The sequence below is a fragment of the Vulpes vulpes genome, chromosome 8, assembly GCF_048418805.1.
Source record: "Vulpes vulpes isolate BD-2025 chromosome 8, VulVul3, whole genome shotgun sequence".
Lineage (NCBI taxonomy): Eukaryota > Metazoa > Chordata > Mammalia > Carnivora > Canidae > Vulpes > Vulpes vulpes.
In genome coordinates this window covers 17,379,301-17,399,262 of record NC_132787.1, presented here as the reverse complement: position 1 = coordinate 17,399,262, position 19,962 = coordinate 17,379,301, and the positions used below count along the sequence as shown (strand labels likewise).

Below are 19,962 nucleotides of genomic sequence, written 5' to 3'. Positions count from 1 at the left end.
CCATATTTTTCAATATTTAGCTAACCAAACATATAAGGATGTTAACAGAACAAATTTTCCCTCAAACATGTATGTAGATTGAGCAGCCGGGAGTCTACTCTAAAGCTCAGAACCATAATCCCTTCAAGTCTGACCATAACACATGGGTCCCAGATGTTGCTTCCCATTTATAAAATACCAATCAATAAAAAGTACCACCTATTTCCATTAAGAAACTTAAAAGGTCTTTTCTCCCCAGAGTTGTTTTTCTAACTGTAATATATCCATCACACTGGATATTTTCCAAGGCATGATGAGTAAGAGAACAAAAAAAATCTAAAGTCTTTCCTATATGCAGGTTAAAGTACTTTATACTATCTTATTTAAGACTCCTCAAAACCCATGTTCATAAATCCTAATAGAGTAAGATTGGAGGGAACCTCAAGAAAAGACTCATGACATTAATTCCTTTCTAGGGGATATGGAAGTCACTTGATAAATTTAACTTGTTCTATCAGGGGCAAGAGACAATAGGTGAAGGTAAAATTGAGAATGAGAAATGAACTGGTTGAGTTATGGGGGGGTAGGATATATTTTAGGATGGCAAAGGCTCAGAAAAGCTTTTCCAAGACCTATATATGGACTTACACCAATAACATTTACCAAAACTCAGTTTCTACTTGAGAGGAAGAAAGAGAATAGGTGAGAATTCTAGCTCTCCATGAGACTTTCTTGGATAGTTTCATGATGGCACAGGAAAAGGCAACTGACACTGAGCACATCTAAGTTTATCTCATGATCACTTCAGATCTCTCTTTAGCCATTCCCAAGGCTGGAGTGGATATTCTTTTGGGCTCAGGATACCTTGAACTTCCTCTACCAAAGTACCTGTTGCATTAAATGGCTACCTTTTTATTATTTGCATCCTCTCGGTTTCAGCTCTGTGAGGACAGCGACTATGTCTGTTTACCAATATATATCACTAGTGCCCAGCACAGAGCCTGCCAGATGACAGGACCTCAAATATTAGTTGACTTAATCACGTATTAAGTAAGAAAGTACATTGTCTCCTACACAATAATCAGAAAATTACTGATAGCCTTCTCTTTATGTATGTAAAAATGAAGCTATATGCATCTATTTCCTAGACTGCTGTAAAAAATCAAGTAAATTTACATATGTACCTGGCACATGGAACGTGTTCACAAAATTTAAATCTAAAAAGAATTAAAAAGTACTTTGAAAAAATAAATACCTGAATGAAAAACTAAAATTATCAAATTAACTGAGTAAAAAGGTTAATAGAAAATTTTAAGTATTATAGAAGTAGACTTCCAAACATCTAACCAGAGGGAAGAAATGAAATATTTTTATAGTAAAGTAGGTCAAAACTAAATAAATCTCAGAGGTATTACAAGAATTAAGATGGCAGATGTCTTCAGCCTAGAAATGATTTGTTGGTTTTGATGCCAGGAGCAGAAGAGAATTTTAGTTCACTATACACAAAGAAAATACCCCAAAAATGGAAGACACCATCTTATGAAGCATTCTGACCACCCCACTCGAAATGAAATTTACAAAAAAATTTCCTTGTTACAACATGATCGATACAGGGCCTTCTAATAATTCTAAGGCAGCAAAGAATACTTCATTTGAATCCTTAAAGTTTCATATTACTGACTAAATCTGTCAGATATAAAAGTATGCACTGCCAACAGAAAACCTAACAAACTGTGAAACTAGACTTAACTACATTTAATATGAATCAAAAATCTTCCTGGTAGTAACTATCATAGTCTCAAGAAACAGTTTATCAATTCTGTTTATTTATATATTAAATAATGCTAAGCTCACAACCCTCTATTTTATAAAAGAAACCTATATTCTAAGACTTCTTTCATAGTGGTGCCTGGGTGGCTCAGTTGGTTACGCATCCAACTATTGATTTCAGCTCAGGTCATGATCTCAAGGTTGTGACATAGAGCCCCATGCCAGGCTCCATGCTGTGCCTGCTTAAGATTCTCCCTCTCCCTCAACCCCTCTTGTACTCTCTCCCTCTCTAAAAAAATAAACAGAACTCCTGTAAAAATATAAAATCTGGTGAGCCTACATGGTTCAGTTGGTTAAGTGTCTGCCATCAGCTCAAGTCATGATCCCAGTCCCAGGATCGAACCCCATGTCAGGCTCCCTGCTCAGGCGATGTGTGCTTCTCCCTCCCCCTCTGCTCCTCCCCACTTGTATACTCTCTCTCTGGTTCACTCTCTCTCCAATAAATAAAATCTCTGGGATGCCTGGATGGCTTAGTGCTTGAGCATCTGCCTTCGGCTCGGGGCCTAATCCCAGGATACGGGATCGAGTCCCACATCAGGCTCCTTGTGAGGAGCCTGCTTCTCCCTCTCTTTGCCTCTGTGTCTCCCATGAATAAATAAAATCTTAAAAATAAATAAATAAAATATTTTTAAAAAATAAAAACTTGTTTATAAATGTAACCATCAAAAGTTTTGGTTCCCTTCTCAATGACTGCTCTAACTTCACATTGAATACACATTAGAGAACTAATAATTTACTCAAGGGGACTCATTCATTTTTTTTTTTTTTTTTTTTTTATTTATTTATGATAGTCACAGAGAGAGAGAGAGAGGCAGAAACACAGGCGGAGGGAGAAGCAGGCTCCATGCACCGGGAGCCTGATGTGGGATTCGATCCCGGGTCTCCAGGATCGCGCCCTGGGCCAAAGGCAGGCGCCAAACCGCTGCGCCACCCAGGGATCCCAAGGGGACTCATTCATATACCATTTGTCTGGAGACTAGAAATCTGAAAACACTAGTTGTTCAATAGCCACTGTCAACCCCGATAAATTATCAACAGGAATTAGATGGTTAGTAACTGAATGTCACTAATGGACATTAATATTTTCTTCAAGATCAGTAAAGTGGTTTCAGAAAAAGCAAAGAAAATATACTTACATCTTGGCTCAGTCCAGAAAAGGTTTTCTGAAGCTCCTTGGCAAATTCTAAGTTATGTAGTACTTCTTCATATTTCTCTACCGCTTCCTACCAAATAGGATAACAAAACATTAATTCTCTTAACTTCTAAGTACAAATGTCAAAATAAGTGTTCCTATAAAAACAGTAGAAATTTCCTAAAACCTTATGAACTAGCCATTTATTATACATACTCAAAAAGTTGTATGAAATTACATTTAAAATTTCAATTTGTAGGGGATCTCTGGGTGGCTCAGAGATTTATCACCTGCCTTCCACCCAAGGCGTCATCCTGCAGTCCGGGGTTTGAGTCCCATATCGGGCTCCCTGTGTGGAGCCTGCTTCTCCCTCTGTGTCTCTGCCTTCTGTGTCTCTCATAATTTTTTTTTAATTTTTTAATTAAAATTCAATTTTTAGGGGCACCTGGGTGGCTTAGTCAATCAGACTCTTGATTTCAGCTCAGGTCATGATCTCGGGGTTGTGAAACTGAGCCCCTGCATCAGGCTCCATGCTCGGGTTGTGAAACTGAGCCCCTGCATCAGGCTCCATGCTCGGGTTGTGAAACTGAGCCCCTGCATCAGGCTCCATGCTCAGCAGGGAGCCTGCTTGAGATTCTCCCTTTTACCCCCCTGCAAAAAAATTTAAAAACTTAAAAATTTTTTTTTTAATTTTTTTTTTTAATTTTTTTATTTATGTATGATAGTCACAGAGAGAGAGACAGAGACACAGGCAGAGGGAGAAGCAGGCTCCATGCACCGGGAGCCCGATGTGGGATTCGATCCCGGGTCTCCAGGATCGTGCCCTGGGCCAAAGGCAGGCGCCAAACCGCTGCACCACCCAGGGATCCCCAAAAACTTAAAAAATTTTTAATTAAATTTTTCTACTAGAAATCTGAGCCACAATGATAGATCTGAGTCCCTATCTATAAAGTATAAGGTCAGAGAGACCTGGTTTTAAGTGCAAAAAACCAATAGGATTCCTGTCAATATTCATTCACTACTCAAATACAGTACACAAGAAGCACAATGAGGATCACACAGATGAATAAGCAACTTCAAGAAATCCAGGGCACCTAGGTGGCTCAGTCAAGTGTCCAACTCTTGGTTTTGGCCTAAGTCATGATCTCATGGGTCTGGGGTGGAGCCTCACACTGGGCTCAGCTTTCAGCAGGGAGTCTGCTTATAAAGATGCTCTCCCTCTGCCCCTCCCCACACTCGCATGTGCACTCTCTCAAATCAAGTAAGTAAATCTTTTAAGAAAAATTTATTATGGTAGGAAAGATTTGTGAACAATTGCCTTTAACAGTCAAAATTAAATATTGTAATAGAAATAGTAAATTTAAAGGAGTTAGGATTTTGTAGATGAACAACAAAAAAAAGATTCCACTGGTGAATAAAGTTGGTAATTAGAGAAAGCATAGACTTTTTAATGGTATTTTAACAAATCTATATGGGAGAACAAGAATATGAAACAAAATAAGGTAGGAAACTTGTCTAAACACATAAAGAGGGACACCTGGGGGCAGCCGAGGTAGCTCAGTGGTTTAGCACCGCCTTCAGCCCAGGGTGTGATCCTGGAGACATGGGAGCCTGCTCCTCCCTCTGCCTGGATGTCTGCCTCACTGTGTCCCTCATGAATAAAATCTTAAAGAAAAAATCCCTGTCTGAAAAATAGTCTGATAATACTTAGTCTTTACAAAGCAATAGAATAATAAGAACCCCTATGATACTATCATTATTAGCATGAATTAGTAAAATGATTATGGAAGAGTATGGTTTTTTTGCCTATGAAGTTAACTATGGACATACCCTGCTGCCCATGATAGGTATGTATATACCCTAAAAAAAAATCTTGGACTTCTGTCTCAACCATATTAAGATTGCTCAAAGTAGAAAATCTACCTACAAACTACTGAGTAAAGAAAAACAAAATATAACTACTTTCATTAATGTAAAAATCCTTAGTATAATGAATGAAAAAAAGCAAACTGCAGAACACAGTACAATAACATTTAGTGTAAGGTACAAAAAAGCAACCATAACAGATTTAAGAGCAACAAAGTACTAAAATAAAGCAAAGAAATGGCAGTGGGGAGTTCAGAGTCTGGTCACAGGAAAGAGAAAATACTCGGAAAGAGCTTCTGTGGTGCTGATATGGTGCTGATAACGTGCTATTGGAGTTGAGTGGAATCTGATGTTCACTTTATTTTTTTTTAAAGATTTATTTATTTATTCATGAGAGATACAGAGAGGCAGAGACAAGCAGAGGCAGAAGCAGGCTTTTCGAAGGAGCCCCACGTGGGACTCGATCCTGAATCCCGGGATCAGGACCTGAGCCGAAGGCAGACGCTCAACCGCTGAGCCACCCAGGTATCCCTGATACTCACTTTATTATGTAGTATAACCCACAAGTAACATTTTGGGGGGAACCATATGTTTCATTTTAAATATATAAAGAGGCTTTCCAACTACAGAACCAAGAATGCACAGACAACACAATCGTTAAGTTTCTAGACGTCAGAGGCATATAAAACCAGAAAGGAATACCCCCCATATTTACTCCCAGATTGTATTAACATGGATTCAGGAAAACCAGCATCAGATGGGAACTACCTCAACTTCCCATTATCCCATCATCCAGTGTGGATCCATCCTTTCTTCCTCCCCTTCTTTGTTTACTGGGACAGATAGATATCCTACTGTGCTCTGGACCCTTTTCAATTATGCCTTAAGAAATCTTGCCCTATGATTCTCATTTTAAAAACTTGAGTTTGGGTAGCCCGGGTGGCTCAGAGGTTTAGCGCCACCTTTGGCCCAGGGCCTGGTCCAGGAGACCCGGGATGGAGTCCCACATTGGGCTCCCTGCATGGAGCCTGCTTCTTCCTCTCCCTGTGTCTCTGCCTTTCTCGCTCTCCTTGTGTGTATCTCTCATGAATAAATAAAATCTTTTAAAAAAATAAAATAAAATCTTGAGTTGCTCCCTCTCTTGATGCTTAAACCAGCATTTAACAAGTAGGGCACCTGGGTGGCTCAGTTGATTAAGCATCTGCCCTTTCAGCTCTAGTCATGATCCCAGAATCCTGGGAGTCAGCCCTGCAATGGACTCACTACTCAGCAGGAAGTCTGCTCTCTCCCTCTGCCCCTCAGGCTCCTCTTGCTCATGCTACACTCTCAAATAAATTAAAATCTTTAAATTAAAAAGTTCAAGTCTCTCCCAGCCTAAATAAGAAAAAAGTGCCTTTTTGGCAACCACCTCCTTCAAGTCTGAGAAAAATTTACAATGCCTACAGTCTCCATTTCCTCATTAGCCCTTATCAACCTTGATTCCATTTCCACCATTCCACCATAACTGATGTCAGCAATGTCAACACCACCCTTTAAACCCATGGATCTTCTATTAACTCTCATTTGGGTTTACTTCTCAGAATACTTCAAATTAAAGGCATCCTGATTCCACAAAAAAAATCTTTGTTTAAAATAACACTACACTGGGATCCCTGGGTGGCTCAGCGGTTTAGCGCCTGCCTTCGGCCCAGGATGTGATCCTGGAGTCCTGGGATTGAGTCCCACATCGGGCTCCCTGCAGAGAGCCTGCTTCTCCCTCTGCCTGTGTCTGCCTGTGTGTGTGTCTCTCATGAATAAATACAATCTTTAAAATAAATACATAACACTAAACTTCCATTTTTCTCATTTCTCCCAGCTGCTTATTTACCAGTAATTTTTCCATTAACTTCTCTCACCTCAATTTTTAGTGTTTATGAAATAGGGCCTACATCACAGATGTTTAGCAATTCAAATGAATTCATATTTATAAATCACTCAAAATGATGCCTGACCCTATGGTAAGATCACTAAATATTTTTAGCCTTTTTTTAAGATTTATTTATTCACGAAAGTCACAGAAAGAGAGGCAGAGACATAGGAAGAGGGAGGAGCAGGCTCTATACAGAGAGCCAGATGCAGGACTCGATCCCAGTCCCGGGATCACGCCCTAAGCCAAATGCAGACTCTCATACGCTGAGCCACCCAGGCATCCCTATTCTTAGCCTTTATTATTCAAACATTAAATGCCAAAGTTCCTCAGAACTCTGTCCTAAGTTTTCTATATTCTCACCCAAGATATTCTAATCTTTTCTCAGGGTTTCAATAAGCAGCCATACAGATAAGATCTCCATACACCAGACCTGTATCTTAAATACTTACTATATACCACTCAATGTTTCACAGGAAGATTAAAATCAATGGTCCAAAATTGAGCTCTTTATCCTACCCTGCCATAACCTTTTTCTCCCTAAGTGTTTCCAAGCCAATGAGTGGTTTTGCCATCCACCCATCCAACTGTTCCAGCCAGAAACCTGGAAACTATTCTTGGCTCTTCCTTATACTCCTACATCCTGTCACTAAGCTATGTTAATTCGACCTCTCGAATCCAGCTACTTTACTCAAACCCCTCTGCTACTAAACTACTAGTCTGACCCAGACTATATAGCCAACCCTTAGTCTCCTTACATCCACACTTACCATCTCCAAACCATTACTCACCCTGCAAAACGATTTTATTAGAAACCTACAGCTATGCTCTGCTTAAAACCTATCTGTATTTCTGATAACCTTAAGAAGCACAAAGTCTTCAAAGGCAAACAAAAATGTGTATGTGGCTTTCCCCCTCCAACTACATTACTCCATTCACACTGGCTTTCTTTCCAATTTCCTAGAAAGGCTCTTTGTAAAAACATTTACCTACTCAGGCTCACATGCTAGCATTTGCTTAGCCTGCTTCTTCCTCCTTAATTTGCTAAGTCCTATTCATTTTTTAGGTCTTGACTAAAGCACTTCTTTCTCAAGAAAGCTGTCCTCAATTCTCCAAACTAGGTTAGAATCCTCATTACAATCCATTTTCACTCTGTACTTCACCCTAACATCCATTACATTTATATTTAGTTATTTCCTACCTCTCTTTTCCATCACACTATATCCATGAAGGCGGCAAGGATTACCTTTGCTCCTTAGGTTTTAACCCTCTCATTAAGCACAGAGCCTCCCAGTGTAAATACTTAATGTATAATTGCTGAATTAACAAAAGGCAGTTTAGAACATGATTTTAGCCTCAAATATGCTACAGATTATAAATATTAACTTTAAAACATTTGATTATTATTATATACTGGGATTTGTTTCGAAAACAGAACACTAGCAGGAGTAGGCCTAGTGAACTGAAAAGGAAAGTCTCAAGTCAAGAATATTAATTAGGAAGCCTATGTAACATTTGAGTGGTATGCCTTGACTAGGCCAATTGCTGTGGGACTACAAAGTGGAAAAGATTCCGTATTATTTAATGAGTTTTGCATTATGTATTAAATATAACATAGGGTCGAGACGCCTGGGTGGCTCAGTAGTTGAGCGCCAGCCTTAGGCCCAGGGCGTGATCCTGGAGTCCCAGGATCGAGTCCCACATTGGGCATGGAGCCTGCTTCTTCTCTCCCTCTCCCTCTGCCTGTGTCTCTGCCTCTGTCTCTGTCATGAATAAATAAAATCTTTTATATATAAGATTATAATAGCCATGCGGATCATAGAAAGCTTTATATGGTTATAGCCTACAATACTGAAAAGACAGTATCCAATTTATAGCTAAAGCAGTGCTTAAGACAATTCTGTCTTGTGGCACCTGGGTGGCTCAGTTGGTTAAGTCTACCTTCAGCTCAGGTCATGATCCCAGGGCCCTGGGATAGAGCCCCAAATCAGGCTCCCGCTCAGCAGGAAGCACGCTTCTCCCTCTCCCTGCTGTCCCCTCTACTTGTGCTCTTTCTCTCAAATAAATAAAATCTTAAAAAACCAAAATTCAGACTTAAATGCATACCAATGGGGGAAAAGGAAACAAATTAAGCATTCAATTCAAAGTTAGAAAATGAAGCAAATAGACCAACAGAAAGCAGAAACATATAGGAGTATATAAGAAAAACTGGGCAGCCCAGGTGGCTCAAGTGGTTTAGCACCGCCTTTGGCCCAGGGCCTGATCCTGGAGACCCGGGATCGAGTCCCACGTCAGGCTCCTTGCATGGAGCCTGCTTCTCCCTCTGCCTGTGTCTCTGCTTCTCTCTCTCCTCTCTGGGTATTCTCAGAAATAAATAAAATCTTTAAAAAAAAAGAAAAAGAAAAACTAAAATAAACCCAGAAGCTAACATTGAAAAAATAAGGACTAGCTAACTTAATTAAAAGTGAACTGTGGGGATGCCTGGATGGTTCAGGGGTCGAATGTCTGCCTTTGGCTCTGGGTGTAATCCTGGAGTCCCAGGATCGAGTCACACATCAGGCTCCCTGCATGGAGCCTGCTTCTCCCTCTGCCTGTGTCTCTGCCTCTGTCATGAATAAAATCTTAAAAGTAAACAGAAAATAGAACCACACAAAATTAGAAAACAGAAAGTAACACAGAAACAGACTTTTACCAAAAATTACTTTGTCCCAATCTCTGCAAATAAATTTTTTTGAAGATTTTTATTTATTCATGAGACCTATGTTCAATTATAACAAATGGGCAGGGAGGCTACTTCTCCCTCTGCCTCTCCCCCTGCTTTCTGCTCTTACTCTCTCAAATAAATAAAATCTTTTAAAAAAAAAAACCCTGGATAGATACCTAATAATCTACTAGTAATCATTACCATAATTCCCCCTTGTCTACAGAGGATGTGTTCCAAGACCCCACAGTAGATGCCTGGAAACCACAGATAGTACTTAACCATATATATATATACTGTTCTTCCCTTCCCTACCCACACCACATGCCTTTGATTAATTTTAATTTATAAATCAGGCACAGTAAAGACTGACAATAACAAAAGAACAATTTTAACACTATACAGTAATCAAAGTTTTATGAATGTGGTCTCTCAAAATATCTCACTGTACTGTAGTACCCCTTCTTGTCATGAGTGATGATAAAATGCCTACATGAGATGAAGTGAGGTGAAGGACATAGGCACTGTGATGTAATGTTAGGCTACTATTGATCGTCTGAACATACAACAGAAGGAGGATCTTCTGCTTCCAGACCATGGCTGACCACAGGTAACTAAAACCAGGGAAAGCAAAACCACAGATAAAAGACTACTGTACTTCATAAGAACTGAACAGAGGAAGGATAGGATGAAAAGAAAAACTGTCTTTTAAAATACTTCCTGGGAAAAAATAAATAAAATATTTCCTGGGGGGTCCCTGGGTGGCTCAGCGGTTTGGCGCCTGCCTTTGGCCCGGGGCGCGATCCTGGAGTCCCGGGATCGAGTCCCGAGTCGGGCTCCCGGCATGGAGCCTGTGTCTCTCTGCCTGTGTCTCTGCCTCTATCATGAATAAATAAATAAAATATTTTTAAAAAAATAAAATAAAAATATTTCCTAATTTCTGAGGCACCAGGCAGCTCAGTCAAGCATCTGCCTTCAGCTCAGGTCATGACCTCAAGGTCCTGGGATTGAGCTCGGCATAGGGCTCATGCTCAGTGGTGTCTGCTTCTCCCTCTGCTTCTGCCCTCCCCCAGACTCATGCTCTCTCAAATTAACAATTTTTTTAAAAAAAATAAAATATGGGATCCCTGGTTGGCTCAGTGGTTTGGCGCCCTTGGCCCGGGGCATGATCCTGGAGTACCAGGATCAAGTCCCCCATCAGGATCCCTGCATGGAGCCTGCTTCTCCCTCTGCCTGTGTCTCTGCCTCTCTCTCTTATGAATAGATAAAAATCTAAAAAAAAGAGAGAATTAAAGCAAGGCAACAAGCTAAGGAATGTGATTGAAGGAATGGAGGTATCATGTGGCCAGGACAAGTCTTACTAAGATAACCTTCAAATAAAAAGCTGAAGGAGGTTGAAAATTGAGCCATTTAGACACCTGGGGAAAAAATATTCCAGGCAGAAGAACAGCACATGCAAAAGCCCTGAAGCACAAGTGTGCTTCGGATATTTAAGGAACAGCAAGAAAGCCAGTGTAGCCAGAATGAAGCTAGCAAGGGATGGAAGTGCAGAAAATAAAGATGCAAAAGGAAATAGGGAGCATCTTTTATAGGACTTTGTAGGCCATAGTAAGGACATTTTGCCACCATGATAGGAACCAACAGAGCTGAACAGAGGAATGTCAAACTGAACAGGATTACTGAGGCTATCATATTGAGAACAGGCTTGAAGAGCAGAAATATAAAAACCTGTGAGGAAGCTATTACAGGAATGTAGATGAAAGATGAGGCGGCAGAAGCGGAATTTGAGAAATGGCCAATTTCCGGATTTACCTTGAAGGTAGAAGTGACCTTGCTAATGGGCTAGATGTGTGGTATCAGAAGAAGAAGAAAGATGAGAAATTCTCCACGGGTTTTGGCCAACTCCATCCTAGTTCCTTAAGCCATTAACTGACATCGCTAAGATTAGAGGAACAGGTTTTGGGGGGCAGGGTGAAGTCAGGAGATGCCAGCCAAATAGGCAAATGAACATAGGAATCTACAATTTCAAAGACATATCTATTGGCAATACAAATTTGGCAGCCATCAGCATTTAACTTGAGAATTCAAAGTTAATACTATAAAAGCAACATGTAGTATGAAAACAGTAATGAAATACTGAGATTACAGTTTGCAAGGCTGTAACTCTAAAATACAGCACGTCCTTGACATTTCTTAGAGCTACCATGAAAACCACCAACTTCCCTACTCCTATACTCCCTATTTCCCAAAAATCAAATACTATAACACAACACTTCCTTCAAGGATATTTACACAAAGAGAATTATCACTTTAGAAGTTATAGAACATACCATGACTACTTGAAAACAAAGCTATATTGAAATGCTGGATGTCCAGTTAAGTCCTCTCACCAGCTATGTGAGCACATCATTCTCAGAGCTCACACAATTCAAATCTGTGCCTCAGCAAAATTATAATTTACTACATCACAAAAATTCTAGGTCAGTGAAGAGCAGTCAATATGGCAAGGGAAAAGACCTTGAATGCCACTATCTCAGATACACAACCAAAAACCTTAGCTGAAAAGATGAAGACAACAGATCCAGACTCTGTAAAGCAACTTAATTTTGTCCCTTCTTACCCAGAGATGTGATCAACATTAAGCGTTTTCTTCATTTCCATATTGCAAACTCTTTCACCACATTAGATAAAACTTGCAATTACCAGGTATACCATAGACAAGTTAAATATTTTTACAACTTGCAAATACTAAAAAAAAGTTATATGTAAAAGTTATATACTCTGTTACAGGAAGGTTAAAAAAAAAAGGCAAAGGCCAGATTATCAGATAAACATGCCTCCGAAGAGGTGACATGGCAATCCAGGGTAGAAAAGTAGGCAGAACACAAAAGGAATTAAGGGGAAGCAAAAAAAAAAAGGGGGGGGGGGGGGCAAAAGGAGAAAACCTAAGCAAGCTAGCTAGAATGAATATCCTTTTACATTTCGAAGGAGAAAGATAACCGGTTTAGAATAAATCAGTGAACAGTGGGGGGGGGGGGGGGGGGGGGAGCTAGCCTTCCCTCTACTTCTTCAGCCCACCCTAGCAAGTTTCATTTAAATCCTTATGTTGGATCCCTGGGTGGCTCAGGGGTTTAGCGCTGCCCTCAGCCCAGGGTGTGATCCTGAAAGACCTGGGACGAGTCCCACAGTCCCTGCATGGAGCCTGCTTTGCCCTCTGCCTGTGTCTCTGCACCTCTCTCTGTGTGTCTCTCGTGAATAAAATCTTTTAAAAATAAATAAATTCATATGTTGACTCTTAGTGATGTCTACACTTTCACTCTTACCAACCACACCTCCAACCTATTCCATCTGCTAGTGCAAAAGATCTCATAGGTAAAGAAGACAAAGCCTTTTGAAAAATCCAGTGGATTTTCACTGCTCTTCATTGGCCTTATCATATCTTTGGTCTCACCAAACCCATCTAGTTTTATTAAGGAAAAAAAAAAAAGCCACCAAGTGTGATCAAAGGATCATAAGCCACTTACCAACTGGTCTGGATTAAGTTGCTCTCCATTTTTCAGGCGATCCTTGTAGTCTTCCAGTTTGAGCTACAAAAGAGAAACTTGTATCTACTACAGTCTGATATAAAATTCTGAAGAAATAACATACCAGACTGCTTCTTATGAAAACAAAGTTCTTTCTTTTTTTGAAAACAAAGTTCTTGAAGTAAACTATCAATCTGTAAGAATACCAGTTTACTGCAAGGCAAGCAGCAACTATAGGTATAGTCCAGTCAGAGGAAAAAATATTACACACAATCAACATTAGTCTGGAATTAGAAAAGTTAAATAATAACTCTTCTCTTCCTGGCCTCTATAATCAGACTATTTAACACATAGGGACTTAGCTAATCATGTCCCTAATCCAGTGGTGCTCAATCAAGGACAATTCTTGACCCCCAGGGATCTATGGGAATGTGGAGATATTTTTGGTTGTCACTAATTGGAGGGTGGTAGGGAGGTAGAGAATGCTACAGGAATCTTGTGGCTAGAAGCCAGGGACGCTGCTTATCATCGCACAATCCACAGGATCGCCCCTCCCCCAAAGAAATATCTGGCACAAAATGTAAAACAGTGTTTAGGCTGACAAATCCTGCTCCAACTTCATGCCTAAACTATTAGTTACCTGTTGAATTAGGTGGCATTTTTCCAATAGCAAACTTCATAATGGAAGTACAGAAATGTAAAAGATATCTTTCTCTATCATTATGAAAGCTTTAACTCAAAGCTTTTCATATTAAATTTGGTATTTCAGTAAATACAGAACAAATTGCATTTATTGCCCCTATAAGAATGACATGCCCCACTATGGTATTCTATAAGCAACATTTAGGCTCCTCCCATATTGGCTTTATAGCTTTAAAGTGCTTTCTCAAAAGCTTGAAACAAAAGCATTGGTACTGACCAGATAAGTATTCAAAATTAAAGAGGTACTACAGTTAAGCTGGAGAGCACAAATATACGAATATATGTAGTTCCTCCGCCTGGGGAGGAAGACATTGAGTCTCCATCAACAGATCCTGCTCTGAATAGATCTTTTGACTAGTTTCCCATGTGGCAGGGAATTTGTGCTGACCCAGGCACACTCACCTTATCACACTTGTGATCAAGTACATGCATTCAAAAGACAACTGGTGAGAGCTAGAGCTACAGAGAAGCTACTAGTAACTGGTCTTTCTTCACTATCTTCCTGGTGGGGAGAAAGGGAGGAAAAGAAACAGAGTCAACTAGACTCTGAAAAATCTTACACTCCTCCGTTAAAAGCTAACTTTCCTAAGGTTTAACTAGGTCGTAGAATAAAAATGTTAAAAGAGTTCCCGGGCCCAGATAGTCAATCACTCACTTTACTATCACAAGCAAAAAAGAATCATGACACAACAAAGCAACGTGCAGTCCTGTTTCACAGGCTACATGACTCAGGAAATGAGGAATGAGTTGGATCTTTACATCAGCATTAACTGTAAGGTTAGGCTGATAAGGAGTCTCTTTATAAGGTTTTCTACAATGCTTTCACCCACCAATCGCAAACGATCACCTAGCAACACAAAAATTAGTGCTAAAATATTTTCTGGCTCTACCATCGTTGAGGCTTCCAATGACTGCAGCAGTTATACTGCAATATCAACTGCTGCAGAAAGTCACAAGGAAAACAAGCTAAAGAAAAAAAAATCAGGCTATTACTCATCTATGAAAAGAAACATCAATTCTACACTCAAAGAATCTGATCGAAAGTTGCAGTTCTTCAAGTATTTCAACAGCAGCAGGCATAATAATTTTACTATGAAGAATATTTTTATTTAGACTGAAAAACCAAACAGAAAACGTTTAATATACCCAATATTTAACCTGCTTGTAGGTTTTCAGCCAGCCAAATCCCAAGATTAATTACATCTTTCAGGAAAGAATACCTATGAGCCTTGACAGCAAGTAAAAATGCCTGTTCCCTGACCCTTATTAAAGATGGCACATATAGGGGATGGGGGGGGGAGGGGAGGTTACCTTCTTTTTCTCGATGTTTCTAATTTTGTGTTTAAGGCATATGAGTCCATTATCAATATATGTCTCATATGCTTGGGAAGGAGAGGCAGCAGAACTGAGTGTAGACTGCAAGGGGCTCATGGCCCGCTGGCTTTCCCCATGCTGACTGTGGTTCACTTGGGGCTTGGCTGACTTCATATTCCCCTCTCTTCCCTCCTCTGAATGGCCTGAAGGTGACTGGGAACCAAAAGGAGATGAAGAGAGTTGCACCATTGAAACAGATGAAGCTGAAGCAAAAAGAGAAAAAAAAAAAAAAAGTTAGGTGCACAAGAAAATTAAGACTACAAGCAAAGCTTTAACTTCCCTGAAAAGTCTAGACCCACTCTCCCCGAATTCTCTTCCACAGGCGCGAGCTCAAAACCCAGTGATGCTTTAGGTACTAGGCTTCCATCTCACTACTTTTAAGGCAATTAAGTGCCAAGCCCTAGCGCCTTTACGCAGGTCAAAATCTACAAGACGGGGGATGTTTCCAGAAATTCAACTTTTCACGGAGGGAGAACTGCTAAATCAAGCAAGGGCATCAGGGCTCCTCTCTTCTCGTCAGGGCAATCCACGTTCTGAATAATTTCCATGGTCAAACGATGACACACACACACACAAAAATAAATAAATAAACAAGCTCTCCCCATTAGGACCGTTAGCAGCCTTTCCAACCTCTCTACATGATCCCTCACCGCCAGCCCCAAACCCAGTTACAAACAACCCCATTTACACGCAAACCCCCACCCCGAACACACAGTTCACACAATTCCCGCGGGGCCTCACTCGCTAACCAAAGAGCCAGCTTCTAGGACGAGACCCCTAAACTTCCCTTTTAAACAGCTCCGGGGCCTGCAAGGCAAGCCCGTCGCTACCTGGACATTTGCAGCGAGGCACCTGCGAGGGCCCCGCGTGGCTTTTCTGCTCCGGTTTAGACTAACCCGCAAGCCCTTAGGCCGCCCCCGTGGAAAGGTTCATCCTCGCGCCCCCGCCGCCCGCGCATCCTCTCACGGGGCACCCCCGAGGCCAAGGGCGTTAGGGCCCCGCGCACGCCGGCGCGCATCCTCGTCCCCGCAGGGTCCCCTCTCCCCGGGGCGGGGGCGGGGGCGGGGGGGGGCGCAGCGACCCCGCCCTCCCCACGGCTGTCCCCGGAGCCCCTTCTGCACCTTCTGCAGGTGCGCCCGGGGAGGCCGACCTGGAGGGAGGAGAGCGCCCGGGCCACCTGCCCCCCGGCCCCGCCCCGGGGATGCCGGGCCGCCCCTGCACCTCCGGCCCGCGGCGCCGCCTCGCCCTGCCCACCCGCGCCGCGCCGCGCCCCACGCCCCACGCCCCAGGCCGCCGCAGCTCGGCTTCACCTCCGCAGGCCGCTGCCGCTGCCGCAGCCCGGGCCCGCCTTCGAAAGCCGGCGGGAGCCAGGAGAGCTGCGGAGGTGGACCGGCGCCACCCCGCACTCGCGTCTCCTCCCCCGCCTCCTCCCGCTCCCCTCCCTGTCCTCGCGGGCGGCGTCTGCGGCGCCGGGCGCTCCGCCGACTCAGCCGCTCTCGCCCAGGCCCGCCCTTTCCGCCGCGCGCGGGGCTTATATAGGCGCGCCCCGCCCCCGCCCGCCCGCACGCGCAGCCTCGGGCCGCCCGGCCCCGCCCCCTTCCGGTGCCCCAGGGCCCGCCGCCGCCGCCGCCGCCGCGGGTCCCGGCCCCGAGGTCGTTCGGCCCTGGCCCGGCTGCGGCGCGGAGTCGGTCGCCAGGGGGCGCGTCCTCCCCGCGGTTGCGCAGACGGCGGGGCACCAGGTGGGCCCTGCGCGTGGCCGAGGGCCCCGGCGGCCCTGCCCGGCCTTGCTGATTGCGCGCGGGGACTGGTGCAGGCGCGACCTTGAACAGGTGATCTCCATCGTCGGGAAAGGGCAGCGCGCCCTTGATGGGATTGCCAGCGAGCCGAGCGGGAGCCTCCGGTGCTTTAGGCGCCCGCTCCTTCTTGGATTCCATCCTTCCCTGCAGGATGGGGGGGAAATCACTGTTTCTTCAGAAAGGACTCCGCCTGTGGGAGCAGGATGCCCCCAGTCACCATTGCCATAAAAATTAAAATAAAAATAAAAAAAATTAAAAAACAGAGCGAGTGTCTCCGCGCAACCCTCAGTGTAAGATTTATGTTTATTTAGGCTGTGTCATTTGCTGCTTTGAAGCAGGTGGATCTGTTTGCGGTCAGAGAAAAGACAACAATCTTGATAAGGTTGCATAAAATGAAAAGACTGGAAACCTCAGTATTTCTGAAGGAAGGCATGGTGTTTCTCCTCCCAAACGAGTAAGGGGGATGGGGGGGTTGAAAAACCACCCAGCCACATCTGGGCCCCAACATGTGTCCAGCTATTTATTAGGCCCCATTTAGGTCCCGTCCCTGAGGCTCTGATTAAATGTATTTAGACTAGCAAGAAAAGAATAGAGGAGATTCCAAAATACAAAGAAACAAAGGTCTAGTTTTAAAAGTGTTAGCCAAGCCCACACAAAAATTAGCACGATTTTTAACATTCCTTGATACAGTGTTTGCAGCTTATTATCCCTCCTGAAGAAATTGTACCTTTAATGTTGCATTTTAGCTTTGAATCTCTGAATCCCGTATGTGACCTTGAGGGTCAGACAAATATTCGACTGTACGTTTGTTCCATTGTTTGTAACTAGAGAGAACAGGAACTTCTGAACATGAAGGGAAACCAAAAAACTGGATATAGTTTTTTTTTTTTTAATGTGAAGGACACGCTTTTGGATTAATAGGAAGCCACAGGGCAGCCCGGGTGGCTCAGCGGTTTAGCGCCGCCTTTAGCCCAGGGCGTGATCCTGGGTACCTGGGATCAAGTCCGACGTCAGGCTCCCTGCATGGAGCCTGCTTCTCTCTCTGCCTGTGTCTCTGCCTCTCTCTCTCTCTGTGTCTCTCATGAATGAATAATAAAATCTTTAAAATAAAATAATAGGAAGCCACAAAGGTACAGCACAGGTTATGACTGCTGTAGCCTGAACCAATACCTGAGAATGGTATTTCAGGCATATTAATTATGAAATAATTGCCTTCTAATTGACCAGAAAAAAAAAACTATCCCTTGAGTCATATAGATCTGGACGTAGGTCCTAAATATTCCATTAAATGGCATAATTTGGAGTAAATCTGTATGGATTTATTTCCCAAAATGGATTCAGAAAATTAATCAAGAAAGAATACAAAAACAAAAATAATTAAATTTCAAGTCCAGTAAGGTACAGTCTGTATAAAGCATAACATAACATTTGCAGGAGATTGTACCTCGGTAGATAATGTTGAAGTAATGTCTTCCGAAAAAGAGAAAAAAAGTGATTCAGAAAGCTTTCCTGCTAGAGAAGATCTCTTAAGCCAGTGAATCTGGCTTATTTTGGAACAACATGCCCAAAGCACAAATTTATTGTCGGTTTTTCCCTCCCCGACTCCCTATTTTCTACAGTACCTTGATTTGTCTTACCACCTAGGAGACAGTATTTGTGGGAAGTCACCTCCAAGCTTAGCAAAGAAATACTATATTTAAAATGTGATTTTTTTTAATGTCCTTTCCAATCCATAGGGAAAGAATACATACATTCATTCATTCAACAAATATTTATCATTACATGTCAGTTATATCTCAATAAACCTGAAGGGAGACAAATATTAGGCATCTGCTATGTGTTGGGTGATAGGTATATAATGGTGAGTGAGCAAAATGTACCCCTGCTCTCTTGGAGCTGAGTGGGAATTCAGTGAAAGCTGCCAGTAATAAGTAGCAAAAACAACCAACTCAGTAAAATAGAAAAACAAAAATACTAAAGACTTATAATGGATGGTTTGTTTGATATCTATAAAAACAGCCAAACTTTACAACCTTTGAAAATGAACGTTTTAAATATGCATTGTCTGGCAAATGTATGGTTCCTGCAGGGAAGGTTATACTGGGCAGTCACTTAAAATTAATGTAGCTTCATATTGTTGAAACTGGAGAGATTAATTCACCAAAGGATGCTGAAGCTGGTAGCATATGAGTGGAGATTCAAGAAATGATCTTAGAGGTTTAGTTACAGATGATAGAATTCTGCTTCTCAACAAGAAATATGCTTCAAGGGAAGCCTGGGTGGTTCAGGTTCAGCGGTTGAGCCTCTGCCTTCAGCTCAGGGCGTGATCCTAACTCCAGGATCGGATCGAATCCCAGGATAGAGTCCCACATTGGGCTCCCTGCATGGAGCCCTGCTTCTCCCTCAGCCTAGGTCTCTGCCCCTCTGTCTCTCTCTAATGAATAAATTTTAAAGAAAGAAAAGAAAGAAAGAAAGAAATCTGTTTCAAAGCAAACCTCTACAAGGTTTTGCAAAGTATTAACATGGAAAAAGAAAAAGGACCAAGAAAAATAAGAAGACTGAGAAAAATTCTTTTTTTTATTATTTTTTAACATTTTGTTTATTTATTCACGAGAGACAGAGAGAGAGGCAGAGACACAGGTAGAGGGAGAAGCAGGCTCCACACAGGGAACCTGACATGGGACTCGATCCCAGGACTCCAGGATCATGCCCTGGGCTGAAGGCGACACTAAACCACTGAGCCACCCGGGCTGTCTGAAAGAAAGAAATTCTTAGGAAACATTTAACAAAGTAAAATTGTTTAAAATACTGAACTTTCACATGATTTCAAGATTCATAAGGGGTCTTTTCAAATATCTGAGGAGAGAAACTTATGAAAATAAAGGACTAGCCAATATAGACTTCAGGCAGAAAAATAGTGGCCACAATAGTTTCAGGCATTTTTGAGAGAATTCCTCTAGCTTCTAAAGTTAATATTCGTTTGGGCATATTTTTTCATAAAATTATAGTACCACACAAAAAAATCACAGTTCCACATTCCCAGTGGTTTGGTTTATACTGCTTTTCTACTATTGAAATTAAATGCACTAATAGTGCTTCACGTTTGAATCCCTTTGAAATAAAAATGCTTAGGGCACCTAGCTGGCTCAGTT

The 19,962-nt window shown here is 42.2% G+C and overlaps 1 protein-coding gene across 12 annotated transcripts in view; it reads right to left on the bottom strand.

The window, feature by feature from the left end:
- Positions 1-16,520, bottom strand: part of CAPRIN2 (caprin family member 2) — a 43,620-nt gene extending 27,100 nt beyond the window's left edge. For 11 of the 12 annotated variants that reach the window (XM_026000069.2, XM_026000064.2, XM_072765645.1 and 8 more), the window contains exons 1-4: positions 16,325-16,520; positions 14,952-15,217; positions 12,939-13,001; positions 2,946-3,032 (exon numbers count right to left, since the gene is read on the bottom strand). In XM_026000069.2, the coding sequence (XP_025855854.1) occupies positions 2,946-3,032; positions 12,939-13,001; positions 14,952-15,203 (402 nt within the window). In that variant the 5' untranslated portion in view covers positions 15,204-15,217; positions 16,325-16,520. The remainder of the gene's footprint in view (positions 1-2,945; positions 3,033-12,938; positions 13,002-14,951; positions 15,218-16,324) is intronic. The other variant, XM_072765647.1, reaches the window with a different exon arrangement.
- Positions 16,521-19,962: the final 3,442 nt, after the last annotated feature.